Source organism: Eleutherodactylus coqui, chromosome 3, assembly GCF_035609145.1.
Source record: "Eleutherodactylus coqui strain aEleCoq1 chromosome 3, aEleCoq1.hap1, whole genome shotgun sequence".
NCBI classification, from domain to species: domain Eukaryota; kingdom Metazoa; phylum Chordata; class Amphibia; order Anura; family Eleutherodactylidae; genus Eleutherodactylus; species Eleutherodactylus coqui.
This window is the reverse complement of record NC_089839.1, coordinates 220,366,974-220,385,238: the sequence shown is the minus strand read 5'-3', so window position 1 is coordinate 220,385,238 and position 18,265 is coordinate 220,366,974. Positions and strand designations below refer to the sequence as shown.

The window sequence follows — 18,265 nt, the reverse complement described above, 5'->3', positions numbered from 1 at the left end:
TACTGCCTTTCATGCCAGTGGACGTTAAAGTCAAACCTGGCATACAGCCACCAAACTTCAAGCAATCTCCTTTGTGTGCTGCTCAGAAAGCCAGTATTCATGAGCAGGTCCATGCCTACCTTAGAAAGGGGATCATACAGGAATGTCATTCCCCTTACAACACTCCATTGTTTCCAGTTAAGAAAAAGGTTGACACGGGTAACCTCAAACCTTTCTCATAGTCAACGATTTACAAGCAGTAAATACTGTTAAAATTATGACAAATCCCCATACAATGTTGTCATAGGTACCGGCCACCTTCTTCACAGTGATGGATCTTGCAAATGCTTCTTCAGTGTACCCCTAAAAAGAGTGCCCAGGTTTTATTTGGTACCACGCATTTTGGCAAGTAATATCACTGGTGTGTGTATTGCTGAAGGCAGCAGGTTACTGAAATCACTTAATGACTTCCTGTACCTTCCAAAAAAGGCTTCCTCACTTATGATAATTAGAAGATGTATAGTGCTAAATCTGGCTTCATTACTTCCACTGAATTCAGGAGAGAGAGAAATCTTGGAACATCAAATGCAAATGCAAGATTTACTAGAATTAATAGAAAAAAAGACTAAGGGTCTTGAGAATGTTGTTAAAATTCCCATTGCTAATGCAGATTTTGAGTTTTTTGTAGATGATTCCAGGATCATGAAAATGGGCAAGCAAAACATGCTATTCAATAATAACCAACAATGAGGTAATTGGACAGAAACCATACACCCCCTGGGAAGTTTACTCAGGAGTCCAAGCTGATGACACTCACTGATGCATATAAACTGGCTGAAGGTAAGATTTTTAATGTCTACACCGGCTTGAGGTACACCTTTGGAATTGCATTTAATTTCACACCCTTGTGGTGTAGTAGAAACTTGTTGGATCATTGGGTAAACCAAACCAGAATTCAGAGGTAGTATTGTTGTTGTATCAGGCTTCCCAAACAGGTAGCCGTCACGAAGGAAAGGACACCTGGATACGTGCCATCCATTATGAAAAAAATGGTTTCAGTTCCAGAGCCTGAGGAATGCATGGAAGGCTGTTTCTACTGTCATGGACAATCCTCAGTATAAAGGCACTCTGAAATGCTAAATTAAGAATTGGAACAATAAGTTGTTAAGCATCATGAGATTATAGTTAAGGCTTTCAATAAATCAGAGAAACGTAAAAATTGCTGGAGGTATACGCATAGTCTGGCAGTTGCAAAACTATGCCATATACAGATGTAGTCTAGAAAAAGACTAACAGTGCAAAAAATATATATTAAAAAGGATTGTTACACAGGAGTATAAGGGTATAAACATATACACAACAACACAGAATTTTAAAATAAAGCAGGGAGAAAAATAAACAAACATACCAGGTTTGGGATTTGTCAGGCCCAAGATTCTGATCCGTGCAGAGTCACTGAAGCAATGGAAGCAGCCAGACACCAAGGCGTATCTCTATAATTTGGGAGCCCCGAATTATAAAGGATCCCTCAGAACACACCTTCCCCGCCTCCTCCGATGTCATTCAGAAGGGTTGGGGTGGGGCCATGCACTACCTGTGGAAAAATCATAATTCCCCATTTTCCAGATATCTCAGCGGGAGACCCTCCAATTGGAAATATAGGCCCAACATATTTCTGATCATGATTTTATCTATTCAGCAACATCAAGCATGACATGTAAATTATAACCAGGTACGCAGATATGCCGCTCGGGGTGATACTGAGCTCTTACTGCAAGATGAGTAGATATGTTTCATTCGGCTGGCCAGCCCAAGTCCAAAAATATAACTCATATCGGGATAGGACCTTCACATGAATAAGAACCCTTATTAAAAGATTTTCCCATTAATCTGCCTCAGAGTCGTCCAGTCTATGGGAAATAACAGAGGTGCTAAGCCTCACTGTCTCATTGGCAAGGGGGTAATTAGCATCCCCCTGCCACTAGCTAACTTTATTGCCATCATGATCAAAAGTCTTCCTGAGGCCGAATGCATATCAGAGGCTTCTCAGATGTAAGAGAAAAATGAGAGATTAAAACATTGAATTCATCTTTTCCAGTATCCTGAGTGTCAAGTTACTATGGAAAGTTGGAGGACACTTTATCAATGTCTCTATATCACAGTCTCCATAATATGTCTGAATTGAAAGATCTGTCCAATACCACATACATGCCAGTGAGCTTGAGCAAATTACAATAGGAAGAATACTTACTCCCAGTAGTCAGATGATATAAAATGCTTGATTGACCCTTAAGCAATTGTTGTCAACTAAACAAGATATAAAAATGCGTATTTGCATTTTAGCCCTCAGAAAACAACCAAAGTCCCATACTTTCCCAATGGGGTAAATTGCTCTTGCATCCAGATCACAAGCAGCAGTGCAGTAAATTCACTCTTTCCACGCATACCAAATAAATTTTGTGTGGGAAACTCATCATACAACACCCAGTGTATAGGAGGAGAACCATAATTAAAAGAAGTTATACCTGTAATTACTGTAGGTCAGTAAATCTGTCTTGCAGTCATTGCAAGGATAAGACATTTCTAAATAAAAGGCAGTAGATATGCTTTTGAGTCGCTGGTTAGCTATTGTCCTCAACCATAACATGAGGCCTATAAACGGCTTTTGCTGAAAAAAAAAGGGTTATATGCTCACAATAGTCTCTCCTATAAGAGTATCTCTAAATACATCCTTTTTAGGAGATCCGCAGATAACATCTCTAGGCCCAAGGGTATGCCCCGTATGGAATTCATGATTAATGCTTATAAGATTTTATTTTTCTTCATTTATCCCATACTTATGCAAATGTGGGAGAAGTTGGTAATGGCCAGTGATTATCTAGATGACCAAATATTGGCAGCATTGGAACTGGTAAATCAGAATACAGGCTATATTTTAGATATTACGTCTATGCTTAGATGCCTTTGTTGTATTCAAATTGCTAATGTGCTGCATGCCACATCTGTTTAAGGCTTGTAAGAAAGAAACAAAGACAGTTACCAGGATGGTAACCCCTAGACAACACTCCTATGACAAAGTTTATCCAATAGCAATTAGTAACGCTGTACCACATGATTATGAGAGCTGTCTTCAACCCTGATGGACGCTGGATTGGAGAACAAAGTAAGGACAAGTCCAGGTCAGTGGCTAGCCTTGGATCAGGGAAGAGAAAAGCCCTCCCCTTCAGGATTAGCAATATGGATATACCTGATTGAGGAAAGAAAAGATTGGAAAATGTAAGAATAACTAAGCAGTTGTTTCTGCACATTATTCCCCAAGGTTAATAAAATTCACTTTGTTACAGTATACTACCCTTGATACGCCAGCCCGGGTGCCCTAGATCTCACCCACAACCACTGTCCCTGCCTGCTTGCCTCCACTCCTGGCTTAACCCAGGCGGGCAACTGGGCGGCGGTCCCTACTCTCACTAGGGACCGAAAAGGGACGCTGGCGTACCTGGATGGAAAGGGTAAAATACAGACAGAAAAGGCAGATGTAAATAACCAACACAAACAATACTATGCAGACTGAGGCAGATGGAAAAACCTGGCGGACAATAGCAAGGTATAGCAGACAAGCTGACAGAGGCAGGAGACCAACAGAGATAGACTAGCTAGCACACTGAGAGAAAACAATAACTGGTAGTGATTGCAAGTCTCTGCCCAACCTTTAAACAAAAGCCTCTGCCCAGGGGCGGAGAGAGGGAGACAGCCAACTCCCAACAGAACAAAATTAAAGGGAGCTCGTGTACTACAGCTGCACTCATAGATGCGCGCGCACAGCGTCGTGCACCACCAGCACCGCGCCGCCCACGGTGGCCGGGCATCCGGCAGCCGGACTACAAGCTAGGGGGACCCCGCACACCGCTGCCCCGGGAGGACCAGCAACCGCCGCATGGTAACATTACCCCCCCTCTGACGTGGGACCTCCGGGACCCTGCCACCATGTCCAGGCTTATCCGGAAACAGACGGTGGAAATGCCCCCCTAACACTGAGGCATGAACTTCACGTGCAGCCACCCAGGAAGGGACAAAAGGTTTCAATAATGACTTATGAAAAACCCTATGAACCCTTCATGTAGCTGGCAAATCAAGTTCATTAGCAAGCGGATTTACTACCCGTGTGATGACAATGGGACTCACGTAACGCGGCGCCAGTTTCAAAGACGGAACCTTCAATTTGAGATTTCTAGAAGGCAAATATACCTTCTGTCCCATGCTGTAAGGTTCAGATACTGACAGCCTCCTCCCACTACGCAACTGCATACGAGCCCCCGTTGCTTCCAGGTTCTTCTGTACTTCTTTCCATACCCCCTGCATCGCATCTGTGGCGACATCAGCTGCAGGACATGCCTACGGAGTATAAATAGCTGTGAGGAAGCGAGGATGCTGACCATATATGCAAAAGAATGCAGATACCCCAGTGAAAAACAAGTACAGTTGTTTAGTGCAAACTCTGCCAACGGCAGGAACTCTGCCCACTGATGAGCCTTTTCGCTAGCAAACAACCGTAAATATTGCACTAAATCCTGGTTCTTCCGCTCAGTCTGACCATTAGTTTGCGGGTGGACTGCTGACATAAAGGAAAACGATGTTCCCAGAACTGAACACCACAATCAGATACAATGTTCTCAGGAACCTCATGTAGACGAATGATTTCTTTTACAAAAATCGTGGAAAATTCTATCGCAGAAGGTAGCTTCTTTACTGCCACGAAATGTGCCATCTTTGAGAAACGGTCTACAACAACTTGGATGGTGGTGAACTTCTGAGAATCTGGTAGATCGGTGATAAAATCTACCGACAAATGCGACCACGGCCGAAAAGGCACCAGTAACAGTCTCAGAGGCCCCACCGGATGCCGACGACAACTTTTACAGCGTGCACAGACAGAGCATCCCCTAACAAAGTCGCGGATCTCCCGAGACATGCCTGGCCACCAGTAGTGTCTAGTACAAAGATCCAGAGTCCCCTGAGCCCCCGGATGGTCTGCGAGAACAGATGAGTGAGACTCTTCAATGACTCTGAGACGCAAGGTCTCTGACACAAACCATCTGCCCTCCGGTACCCCTGAGGGAGCGTCCTGCTGACAATTTTGTAGATGAGGAACAAGATCAGATTCTACAGCTGCCACCACCACCCTAGGTGCCAAGATATACCTGGGAGCCACAGTCTCACTTTCAGGCGAACCGAAACTCCGTTAGAGGGCATCTGCTTTCACGTTCTTCTCCCCTGGAATATATGTAACGACGAGGTTAAACCTGGCAAAAAACAACGCCCAACTGGCCTGACGAGCCGTGAGTCTCTTAGCATTGGCGAGATATACCAAGTTTTTATGATCAGTATACACAGTAATGGGATGCCTTGCCCCCTCAAGATGGTGACGCCACTCTTTTAGAGACCACTTAATCGCCAATAACTCATGATTACTCACGTCGTAGTTACATTCCGCCGAACTGAACTTCCGCGAAAAGAACGCACATGGACTATACTGAGGTCTCCCGCTGACTTCCTGAGACAATACAGCCCCCACCTCAGACACATCGACCTCAATGAAGAACGTTCGCCGTGCATCAGGCTGTACTAGCACCGGGGCAGCAGTAAACGCCCTTTTGAGATGACTAAAAGCCTCTAGGGCCTCAGGCGACCATCTTACCATGTTGGCACCCTTCTTGGTAAGATCGGTCAGGAGTTCAGCAATAACAGAATAATTCTTAATGAATCTACGGTAGAAATTTGCAAAACATAAAAACCGAGAGCTTTCAGGTTATCTGGTCTGACCCATTGGGAGATTGCTGCCACTTTATCAGACTCCATTTGAATCTCCGTGGGTGAAATCACATAACCAAGGAAAGATACTTGTTTAGTACCAAAAATGCATTTCTCCAACTTGACAAAAAGTTGGTACTCAGCCAAACGGTTAGGACCAGCCTCAGGTGCCGCACGTGTGAGTCCCAGTCTGGGGAGTACACCAGAATGTCATCGAGATATATGACCAAAAATAGTCCCCAGGAAGTCGAGGAAGACTGCATTCATAAATCCCCGGAACACAACGGGGGCATTACAAAGTCCGAAGGGCATGACTAAACATTCAAAATGTCTGAACGAGGTGTTGAACGCGGTCTTCCACTCATCTCCCTTTCGGATGCGAATTAAATTGTAAGCCCCCCTCAAGTGCAATTTGGAAAACCAGTGGGCCCCTGCCACCTGATTCAATAAATCAGAAATCAGGGGCAAGGAACACTGGTTCCTCACTGTAATTTTATTCAAAGCCCGATAATCCACACAAGGCCTCAGTGTCCCATCCATCTTCTCTAGAAGGGACCTGCCCCGGCAGGGGACCTGGATGGCCTGATATGTCGTTTGGCCAGAGACTCTGAGATATAGGACTTAAGGGCTTCGTGCTCACGCCCAGACAAATTGAAAATGGCTCCCTTATGGATGGGACTGTTGGGGATCAAATCAATACCACAGTCCCACTCGCTATGGGGAGGCAAAGTCTCAGACAGTTTCTTGGAAAATACATCATGAAAATCGGCCAAATACTCAGGAATAAGTATGGTATCTGCTGAACATAGAACAATGATCCGCGCCACCATATGGTTAAAAATAAAATAACTCACCTGGTGCACAGCGGGGTTCCCGTAGAATCGTCAGGGACACCCCGCTTGCATCTGTGGTCCAAGTATGCCTGTAGTATATGTAGAGGATCTCCAGATATCCTTCAATGGAGAAGGAGAGCCACAGGAAGGAAGAAATCCCAGAGAAAAAAAGTTTTCCTTCAATGGGTTAAATGAACAAGGTTTCAAGAAAAAAGAAGTTTCTTTCCGTGCTCCTGCTGTAGATCTTCTTGTTCAGAACGAATCAACTGTCATGGCAGACAGTACTTTAAACTACATGTTATGCTTGAAAAACGCGTTTAAAAACGCCGAAACGCGTTGCATGATCACTGCTGCAAGAGGTTTCTCTTGTATGCAATTTTGTTATATCCTTTGTTTTTGAATAAATTTGCTATACAAAAATACTGTCTGCCATGACAGTTGATTCAGTCTGAACAAGAAGATCTACAGCAGGAGCGCGGAATGAAACTTCTTTTTTCTTGAAACCTTGTATCTGCTGAACACATGGATATAGTAGCTACGTGACTATGACAGGAGAACCCCCAATGTGTCAATTCCCGAGTGGACCAATCACATTGAGGATTGTGCAGTGCCAACCAGGGCATACCAAGCACTACATCAACAGACATCCTTTCCATTACCAAGAACGACAGATTCTCAGAATGGAGAACACCCACAGTGAACTGTAAAATGGGAGTCCTTCATTGTACAACCCCTGCAGACAGAGGGGTAGAATCAATACTAGTAAAGCGTATGGGAATTTTTAACGCTGAGAATTCAGTCATTAGGGGTCTGACAAAACTTAAACTAATCAAATCGGCAGCAGCACCTGAATGAATAAAAGCTTGACCAGACCGAGTGAAATTCCGGAAGCCAATCTGACAAGGCACCAACAACTTAGGGAGTACTTGTGATCCTAGGTGATCCTCCCAAAAATCGCCTAGGATCTGAAGTTTTCCGCTAGTTCAGACTGATGTTGTAGACACTTCTAAGGACAGGTCGCTACACGATGTCCAGCTTTCCCACAATAGAGGCAGAGGCGATGAGTCATCCGGAACCGTCGCCGTTCCTCGGGACTTAACTGATCCACTTCCATAGGCTCGGCACCAGAAGTTGGCATGGGAGAAGCGGGAGCGGGCCTGCCGGATTCCCTAGCCTTATGGGCCTGACGTTTTTCTTTTTCTAGATCTTAGCCTCCTGTCAGCTTTGACTGCCAATTCCATCGCATCATTGAGTGTCACGGGAACGGGTTAAAAAATGAGTAGATCCTTGACAGCGTCAGAAAGACCCAACAAGAACACATCTTTAAGGGCGCTATCGTTCCAAGAGGTTTCACCTGCATACTGTCTAAATTTAGAGCAATAGTCCTCTACCCACTGCTACCCCTGACGTAGAGACATGAGATGACGTACCGCCAACCCCGCACGGTCCGCTCATCAAAAATACCTCCAAGTTTCTGAAAAAACAAATCAACTGACTGCAGGCAAGCCGAACTCTCGGCCAAGGAGTAGGCCCATGTCTGGGGGGGACCCCGAAGTAAGGACATAATTAATCCAACTTTCTGGGATTCTGAGCCGGATCCGAAAAAAAAATCTAAATGCCTGCTGAAAAACAAAAAACTTGCTTCTCTCCCTCGAAAATACCTCAGGAAGAGGACGCTTGGGCTCGGAAATAGAAGCGGCGGTAGAAACATGCACTAACTCCCACTGCTCCTGGGCCACCATACAACCGGACAGGTCATGGATCACGACCACTAAATCCTGCAACTGACTTGCGAGGGTACTTATGGCCTCCATTGGAGAGCAATTTTTTTCAGGGCCATGTTTTATGTTACGATACACTACCCTTGATACGCCAGCCCGGGTGCCCTAGATTTCACCTACAACCCCAGTCCCTGCCTGCTTGCCTCCACTCCTGGCTAACCCCAGGCAGACAGCTGGGCGGCGGTCCATACTCTCACTAGGGACCGAAAAGGGCAACACGAACAATACTAAGCAGACTGAGGCAGATAGAAAAACCTGGCGGACAATAGCAAGGTATAGCAGACAAGATGACAGAGGCAGGAGGAGACCAACAGAGGCAGACTAGCTAGCACACTGAGGGAAACCAATAACAGGCACTGACTGCAAGTCTCTGCCCGACCTTTAAACAAAAGCCTCCACCCAGGGGCGGAGAGAGGGAGACAGCTAACTCCCAACAGAACAAAATTAAAGGGAGCTCGTGCACGGCAACTGCACTCACAGGTGCGCGCGCCACCAGCACCATGCTGCCCACGCTGACCAGGCACCCACGCCGGCCGGGAACCCGCGCCCCCGGTAGCCAGACAACAAGCCGGGAGGACATGCCCCGACTGCGGGACCCAGCACACCGCCGTTCCGGGAGGACCAGCAACCGCCGCATGGTAACACACTTGGCATCTGGACAGTATCCCTCACTGCTTTGCATTTCTCTATTTAAAATATGCAATAATAAAGCACTTCAGAAGATCTTGGAAACATCACTTGAGTGTTTCTCATTGTTTTTTTCTACGATGCATTTAATAATTGGACATACCTAATTGATAAGGCTACAATACCCATTGAATATCACCTAAATTAATTGATTACTCCAACAAAGGAGTTGCAGTTTCATGAGCAGTCGTGATCGGCACCATGCTCATCCTTTCTGTAGATACACTGTTAGCAATGGAGAAGGAGTAACAACATTCTGTACCTCCAAAGGCAGAAAAAAGAAAGTGGATGATAATCTCTGGGAAATAATGTCCTAGCTAGCAGTGTGGTGTTGAGAATTAAAGGGGGTAGTCTGGGACTAAATTGTATGGAAAACTAATGTTAGGTGTTTAAGTAACCCCCATAAGGATAATAAAGGTTGTTTTAGGGACTATTTCTCTATCGCAGCATGCAGAGATGGGATATGGTAGGTCCAGCGCTGGCAGATATGGATATAAAAAGAGGGACATGCTAGGGGGAAGTGTGGATTGTGTAACGAGATGATGGGATTCAACTTCCTGCAGAGTACAGTCAGAGGCTGGTGAATGTTACGACATTGTATGCCAGAATGTCATACATCACTTACAGCATTCAGCGAAGCACATCCCACTTGCCTGAGCAGCATTAGAGCTACCTATTCCATGCTGCCTGGGAGTTTTGTTTAAAAATCCATTTGCAACTGTTAAGAAGGACTTACTTGGAGTTGCCACCCAACTGGTAATCACAGGGGTTGTCCGAGTTAAGGGACACACCTGTCACCGGGTCCCTCATGGTATAAAATAACAATTAATCAGTTATTCACCTTTCTCCACTTCCCGCTCGTCCCCTGCCCCCAGCTTTGGTCAACGCTATCTGTTTACTAGCAGCTCTGACGTTCTGCAATCCTGCTGTAGCAGCCAATGTCATTCGCTGCTGCAGCTTGTTTGTAGATGGGTTCAGCAGGCAAAGTGACATCACAGGGAGACCAGAGCTGGGGGCGGAGGGCGAATGGGGGAGCAATGGGAGGTGAGTAACCACTCACTTATTTTAATGCATAGGGAACCCATTCACAGGCGTTTTCCTTAACTCATACAGTCCCTTTAAATTCCAAGGCAGCCGGAGTGGAGCTGTTTCAGTAAGTAAAACTACTTGCAGCCATGGGGGCACTATTACTATTGGAGCCATTAAGGGGCACACCATTACTATTGGGTCTACTATCGAGATGCACTATTATTTTTGTATTATTTTTGCCAAAACCAAAGTCACAACAATGTCTGTTATAGAACTCCAATATGCTGATAATAATGTAGTCTGTGCTCATTCAGAAAATGATCTACAAGCTACTTAAACCCCTTTCCGCTATATGACTTACATTAAGTCATGCAGGTGCGGGGTATTATGAAGAGAGATTGCAGGGTGACCTCTCTTCATACAGTATGGGCGTCAGCTGTTTATTGCAGCTGACACCCGCGGGCAATAGGTGCAATTGACCTCGTGGCCGATCACGGCTACTAACTCTTTAAATGCCCCGAACGATGTTCGGGGGTCTCGTACGACCCACTCACGTGAGATTGCAGGGAACAGTATGGGTGTCATGGCTGCCGAGGTCCTTCTAAAAGGCCCAAGGGCTGCTTAGCAGACTGCCTATCAAGCCGTGCCCATGGGGTGGCTTGATAGACTGCCTGTCAAATTGCACCATGATGTAATGCTATAGCATTACGTCATTATGCAAGAGCGATCAAAGTACGCTAGTTGTGGTCCCCTAGAAGGGCTTAAAAGAAAAGTAAAAATGAACTCAATAAAGTTTTAATAATTGTAAAAAAAAAAGTAATAAAAGTTTAAATCACCCCCCTTTTGCCATAGCTATAATAAAAAAATTTTAATTGTTAAACAAAAATACATATCTGGTATCGCCATGTCCATAAAAGTCCGATCTATCAAAGTAGCACATTGTTTACCCCGTATGGTGAACATCGTCCGGAAAAAAAATGAAGAACGCCAGAAATGCACTTTTTCAGTCACCCTGTCTCCCAGAAAAAAATGCAAAAAAAAAAAGCTATCAAAAAGTCAAATGTATTCTGAATTGGTACCAACGTAAACTACAGGACATCCTGCAAAAAATGAGACCTCGCACAACTACGTTAACTGAAAAATAAAAAAGTTATTGCGCGCAGAAGATGGCGGTAGAAAATAATTTAAAAATGTCTTTGAAAGAAAATAAAAGTAGTACAGCAAAAAAAAAACTATACAAATTTGGTATTGTAGTAATTGTACGGACCCATAGAATAAAATTATCATGTCATTTTTGTTGCAGTTTGAAAGCCATAGAAACAAGACGCACTGAAAATGGTGGATTTTCTTTTTTTTTTTCATTTTACTCCACTTAGAATTTTTTTTACGTTTTCCAGTACATTATATGGTAAATTAAATAGCATCATTGAAAAATACAACATGCCCCACAAAGAACAAGCCCTCATACAGCGACGTCGATAGATAAATAAAGGAGTTACGATTTTTAAAAAGGGTGGAGGAAAAAAGGAAAATGGGAAAAAGGGACCGTGTCATTAAGGGGCTAAATATCTTTGCAGAAGTATACAAAAAGCTTGGCCTCTCATTGAAGATCGAGAAAACCAAAGTGCTTTATGAGCAGGCACCAACTAATTCTTCTGCAATGCCAGAAATACAGCTTAATGGTGTAACATTGGAAAATGTTGACCATTTCCACTATTTTGGCAGCCACTTCTCCCCAAAAGCGAACATCAATGCCGAAATACAACAATGTCTGAGCTCTGCAAGTGCAGCTTTTTTTCTAATGAAGCAGAGGGTGTTTGAGGAGCTGGACATTCATATACCAAGATGCTGTTTATAAAGCTGTTGTCCTTCCAACCTTGTTATATGCCTGCGAAATGTGCCCCTCAACTCCTGGAATGATTCCATCAGCGTTGCCTTCGAAAAATCCTGCAAATCTCTTGGGAAGAGGGAAGACAGGCGGACAAATGTCAGTGTTCGGGAAGAAGCATTGAAGCAATGATCCTTCACCATCAATTTCGCTGGACTGGCCACATTGTGTGAATGCTCAATACTGTCTCCCAAAGCAATTACTATACTCTAAACTCAAGAACAGAAAATGGAATGTTGATGGACAGCAAAAGAGATTTAAAGATGCGGTTAAAGCTAACCTTAAAAACTGTGGCATAGACTTTGAGAACTGAGAAGCCCTGGCCCTTGAGCACTCAATTTTGGGGCCAGACGTTACCAAAAGCACTGTGAATTTCAAAGAGGCACAAATGGATGGTGAAAGAGAGAAACTTATTGAGAGGTAAGAATGTCAAGCCAAATCTTGTCCGGGCCACCTTCTACTTGGAAACTGATGTCCTCACTTTTGGACCCACCCCTAAGCCCCTATATTTGGTAGGCAATCATGCTCGGCCACAAATGATAGACTATGATGATATTGATTATTTTTGTCGCAACTATTAGGCACTATTACCTTTGGGACCCCCAAAGTTATGCACATTAGTATTAGGCCTATTATCGGGGGTGCACTATTATTGCGACCACTACTGGGGGCACTACTAAGAGGATGCATCATCAATATTGGAGACATTATTGTGAATGAACTATTATTTGGGCCACTATTACCATTGGATCCACTAAGGGGGTGCACCTTTACTATTGGGGCACTATTGTGTATGCAGTATTATTTTGGAGTAACAATTACCTTTGGGGCCACTGAGAGGGTGCACTACTACTATTTTGGCAACTATTGAGGGTGCACAATTATTATTGGGACCATTAATGGGCGCATTTCCATTGGGACCACTGAGGTGGTACACAATTATTATTGGGACCACACTGTTTTATGCTTTTATATGCTGAGTATACCAAAGTAATCACATTGTTACGTCCTTTTATGGGACTAAATAAATCTTTAAAGAAATAGGAATGAAGTTTGTTAAAAAAAATAATAAAAATTCTACTCTTAAAAAAATAGTATAACAAGTGGTTTTATTCTGGAAAAATATAACAAAACACGCGGATGCACATATATGGCATTACCACAATCATAACAATGCGAATAATAAAGTTAAAACATTATGTTAACTGCATTGTAACCGGGGTAAAAAAAATCCACATGCCCATGTCATCAAGACGTTCCTCCTCTAAAAGGTACCTTTACACAGGGCAACTGTCACCAGAATAATCATTGGAAAAAGCAAATTTTAATAACTGTCCCATGTACTCTCGGCCACTGACAGGGCACTGAGTGAGAAAACGCTGACTTATTAGAGTCAAACAAGGTAAACAAAAACTTTTCGAGTATATCTGTGGTAGATATTATATAGTTTTACACTTATTGCTTACCACTGCTCAGTGTTAGGCCAGGTTCATATCTGCACTTGAACCTCAGTTCAGGGGTTTCGTTGCAGATCCAGCAGAAGATGCCGGTAGTAATAGTGCCACATGCTTTTTCTTCCGGTAAAAGGCCATGCAGCTAAATGGAAACAAAACGAAGGCCATTATAGTCAATGGGGTCCAATCAGTGATGTTTGGTTCCGTCATAAGACGGATCCAGTCGGCCAAGAAATTCCCCTTTCCAGCTCCCCAGATGTAAAATGGTATCCCCTGACCTGAACTTACCTGATGTTCACTACGCAAACAGAAAATGTTTGGAAAAATGGTTGTAAAAGTTTTAAGAACTGATTCGGCTTGAACTGTTTGCCATTCACGGCTTGGTCTTCCACATTCTGGGGACATGGCAACAGTCTATTTAGTGTATATTACATGTCGGTATATTACACAACTTAGTATAAATCCGTCTGTGGAGACCGCAGTATATTCGGTGTATCCTGCAGTAATATCTTGTATCTCTGGTATACTCTACATATTGGATCTACTGCAGGTAGAGAATGCAGTCACTGAACTGTAGACCACTGTAAAGCTGTGTTTAGCAGAGCTGAGTGTATATACTTGCATGCAGCAAAGCTGAGTGTATTTACCTGCATGTAATAGAGCTGAGTGTATATAGCTACGTGTATCGAAGCTGAGTATTTGCAGCTGCATGTAGCAGAGGTGAGTGTGTATACCAGCGTGTAACAGAGCTGAGTGTATATGCTTGCATGTAGTAGAGTTGAATGTATATACCTGTGTGTAGTAGAGCTGAATGTATATAACTGCATGTAGCAGAGCTGTTTGTAGCAGAGTTGAGTGTATTTACCTGTGTGTAGCAGAGCTGAGTGTATATACTTGCGTTTTGCAAAGCTGAGCGTATATAGTTGCGTGTAGCAGAGCTGAGTGCATATAACTGCGTGTAACAGAGCTGAGTGCATATAGCTGCATGTAAAAGAGCTGAGTGTATATATAGCTGTATGTAGCAGAGCTGAGTGCAGCACAGCTTAGTGTATATGTAGATTTGCATGACAGAGTTAAGTGTATTTACCTGCATGTAGCAGAGCTGAGTGTGTATACCTGCATGTAGCAGAGCGGAGTGTATATAGCTGCGTGCAGCAGAGCTGTGTGCAGGAGAACTGAGTGTATTTACCTGTGTGTAGCAGAGCTGCATATATCCCTGCATGTAGCAGAGCTGAGTGTATATGTAGCTAAGTGTAACAGAGCTGAGGGTATTTCCCTATGTATAGCAGAGATGAGTGTATATATGTGCGTGCAGCAAAGCTGAGTTTATATATCTACGTGTAGCAAAGCCGAGTGTATATACCTGTTGGTAGCAGAGCTGAATGTATATAGCTATGTGTAGCAGAGCTGAGTGTATATAGCTTCGTGTAGCAGAGCTGAGTGTATATACCTCTGTGTAGCAGAGCTGAGTGTTTATGGCTGCGTGTAGCAGAATTAATTTTATACACGCGTGCAGCAGGATTGAGTGTATATAGCTTTGTGTAACAGAGCTGAGTTTATATTCCAGTGTGTAGCAAAGCTAAGAGTATATAGCTTTGTGCAGCAGAGCTGAGTGTATATAATTGCGTGTAACAGAGCTGAGTGTATATAGCTGCGTGTTGCAGAGCTGAGTATATGTAGCAAAGCTGAGTATCTCTCCTTCTCTCTCCCTCTCTCTTAATCTCCCTCTCCCACTTTCTCTCTCCCCCTCTCCCTCTCTTTCTTCCTCCCTCTCTCCCAATCTTTCTCCCTCACCTCCTCTCTATCTTCTCCTCTCCCCTTCTCCCTCTCTCCCTTGCACCCACTCCCCCTTGCACCCACTCCCCCTTTCCTCCTCTCTCATTCTCCCTCTCTCTCTCTCCCCCCCTCTCTCTCTCTCTTGCATCCAGGGGTTTTCACATGTCTTCAATGGGACCGGCGGCAGCACCACCGGCCACATGGAAAACAATAGGAGAACATCACGACCCCTTCACCACTGCAAGAATATGAAGCTGTTTCCATGTGAAAATGCCTTGCATCCAGGGGTTTCCACATGTTTTCAATGGGGCCGGCTGTTGTGCTTTAGCCGCTAGAGACAGCAAAGGTTCTTGCGCTCGCTTATCAACGTTTTCCTTCCTTAACGGCTGAAGCAAAGGTACCATTACATTTAACATTGCAACTCTGAGCTGGCCTGACACCTCACGCAATCAATCAAACTTAAATTTTATGATCTTACAGCAGTGGTGAGGATCTAGCGAATTTAGCAACACCAAAATCATCCACCAAAGGTCCTGCAAAGGGGTCAAAGTCTGGTGCAAGAAAAGCCTGTAGGCTTTTTTATCTTAGATTACAATATGTATGCAAGTCCAGGTGTTATTTGTTTTCTATATGGATATGTTCATGCTATATTGACACCTGATTATTTGCTATTGATGCCACTAATAAAGATGTATTGTTATTTTCATAAATTCTTGTTCTCATTTATTGGCAGACATTTCTACCACATTTTAGTATAAAAGATGGCTGGAACATTGTACATAGAAAGCATTGGCATAAAAAAATGACATGTTTTGGGCAAGCCCTGCCACTTGTCAGAGATCTGTACATTGTGAATGTTCACTGGTTAAAACCCTACTGATTACCCTGAATTCTGTTCATTTATCAGGGAAAGAACATTTGGACAAACAGAGCTCATTCTACTTCAAAAGATTATATCTCTGATTCTATTGCAGATTATTGGCTTTAAAATGAGACCAAAAATATGTCTGTAGCCACAATACAACCTGACCTATAGCCTTTTGAAATGAAAGTGAGAATACTGAATTTATAGCTGTCACTTCAGTCTGTGTGCAAAGCAAGGTAAAGGAGGGCAGCAAAGAATGATCTGTGATTCCCCTATTTGCCTGCCTGTTTTGGGGTGACACTTTTGTTTAAGTTATAAACCATCTTATGGATCGGAGAACAAATTTGCTCTCTGATTGCCACATATGACAGTCTTTTTTTCGCAGAAAGAAGCGAAAAGATGGGCACTTGCTCATCTAATTACTACACTGTGCCTTTTAACCATCTGGATGCCGTGTTCATTACTGACCATGGCATCTCTGTGGTTTTACAGAAAATAGTTTTACAAAAAATAATTTCCCCCCCCTTAGACAATGCTTTAAATATTGAAAAAATAAACTACACATAAGTGGTATTGCCATATTTGTACTATCCAGTACTATAAAATATGTTATTTATCCAGCACAGTAAATTTAAAAAAAAATGGAAAAATGATAAAGGAAATGTTTTCTGCTCTGGGAGGGTTTTCCAATTTTAATGTGACTCATAGAAGGTTAAAAAATAGAATCTTACACTATAAACAACCATGAAAATAAGTGTTCTGAGACCCTATTACATTATTATGGATATGCACAGCAGGGGTTTGGGGATTCTGTGGCTTCTGCTCCTGGGGAAACTGATGAGTTATAAAATAAAGGATTCCCATATCTGTTAGTATCAACAATTTTATATCCAAGTCAGGCTATTCACCTGTTGTGTTCATATATTCCACCAAGTTCTCCTGATGTTTCATTGTTGCCAGCAAAGTTATTCATTTAAAGAACTTTGGGAAGAATCACACTGTAATGATGAGAAACCAAACAACAATCACCAGTGTTCTTCTCATGAGTCTATCGGATAATCAGAAGATCATTTATGTCCTCTTCACCATCTTCCTCCTCATCTATGTGATGACTTTCCTAACAAACTTTCTTATCATCCTTCTAGTTCTTACTTGCACTCGTCTTCATACACCCATGTACTTCTTTCTTGGAAACTTGGCATTCTTGGACATGTCCTACTCATCAGTGACTGCCCCAAGAATGCTCTTTAACTTCATTACCCAGGACTGGTCCATCTCATTCCCTGAATGCATAACGCAAATGTTCTTTGTCATCTATTTTGGGAGTTCTGAGTTTTTTTTATTGTCCTCCATGTCGTACGACCGGTACGTAGCCATTTGCCGTCCTCTTCACTACTCTCAGATCATGTCTTGGGGTAGATGCTTTCAGTTAGTATCCTTGGTTTGGTCTTCTGATTTTCTTATCCCCTTGATATATACCTTATGTTTAAGAAGGTTGACATTCTGTGGTCCCAACTTCATCCACAATTTCTTTTGTGACCTGCCTCATTTGTTCCAGATCTCTTGTACTGATACTTCCATCAATGTTCTAGTCTTGATAATTGCAGGAGGGGTTCTCAGCACTGGAGCCTTTGGTACCACATTTTACTCATATTTCAGGATCTTTAGTACAGTGCTCAAAATCCGCACCAGCGATGGAAAACGTAAAGGATTTTCCACCTGTACATCTCATCTGACTGTGGTTTCTATATTTTATGTTTCAGTGACTTTTGCTTATTTTGTTCCTAACACAAGTAATCTTCTTAGATTAAACCAAGTGGTCACTGTGATCTATGCACTAATCACCCCCTTACTCAATCCTTTAATCTACAGCCTGAGGAGCAAAGACCTGAAGTCTGCATTGCAGAAAGCTATACAAATACACGTGATGATGCCAGATAACAGTAGAAGAGGATTTACATGATTTCAGGTGTGGATTTATTCTAGATTTGCTATATAGACAAGACAATCTTGTAGCAGCATTTCTTAAATTCAGAACTAAGACCACGGAGTACAACATAGGTTTCTTTTAGGGTCTATGCACCATAAGTCCAGCTTGATCACTTTTTTGGAAACACAACAGGGAGTTCCAGTTTCATGAACAGTTGGGATTGTGACCCTTGCTC

The 18,265-nt window shown here is 43.1% G+C and overlaps 1 protein-coding gene across 1 annotated transcript; it reads left to right on the top strand.

The window, feature by feature from the left end:
* Window positions 1–17,106: 17,106 nt before the first annotated feature.
* On the top strand, window positions 17,107–18,063 carry LOC136620255 (olfactory receptor 5J3-like). The gene has a single exon (XM_066594960.1). It carries the CDS (start codon window positions 17,107–17,109, stop codon window positions 18,061–18,063), a length of 957 nt encoding a protein of 318 aa, XP_066451057.1.
* Window positions 18,064–18,265: the final 202 nt, after the last annotated feature.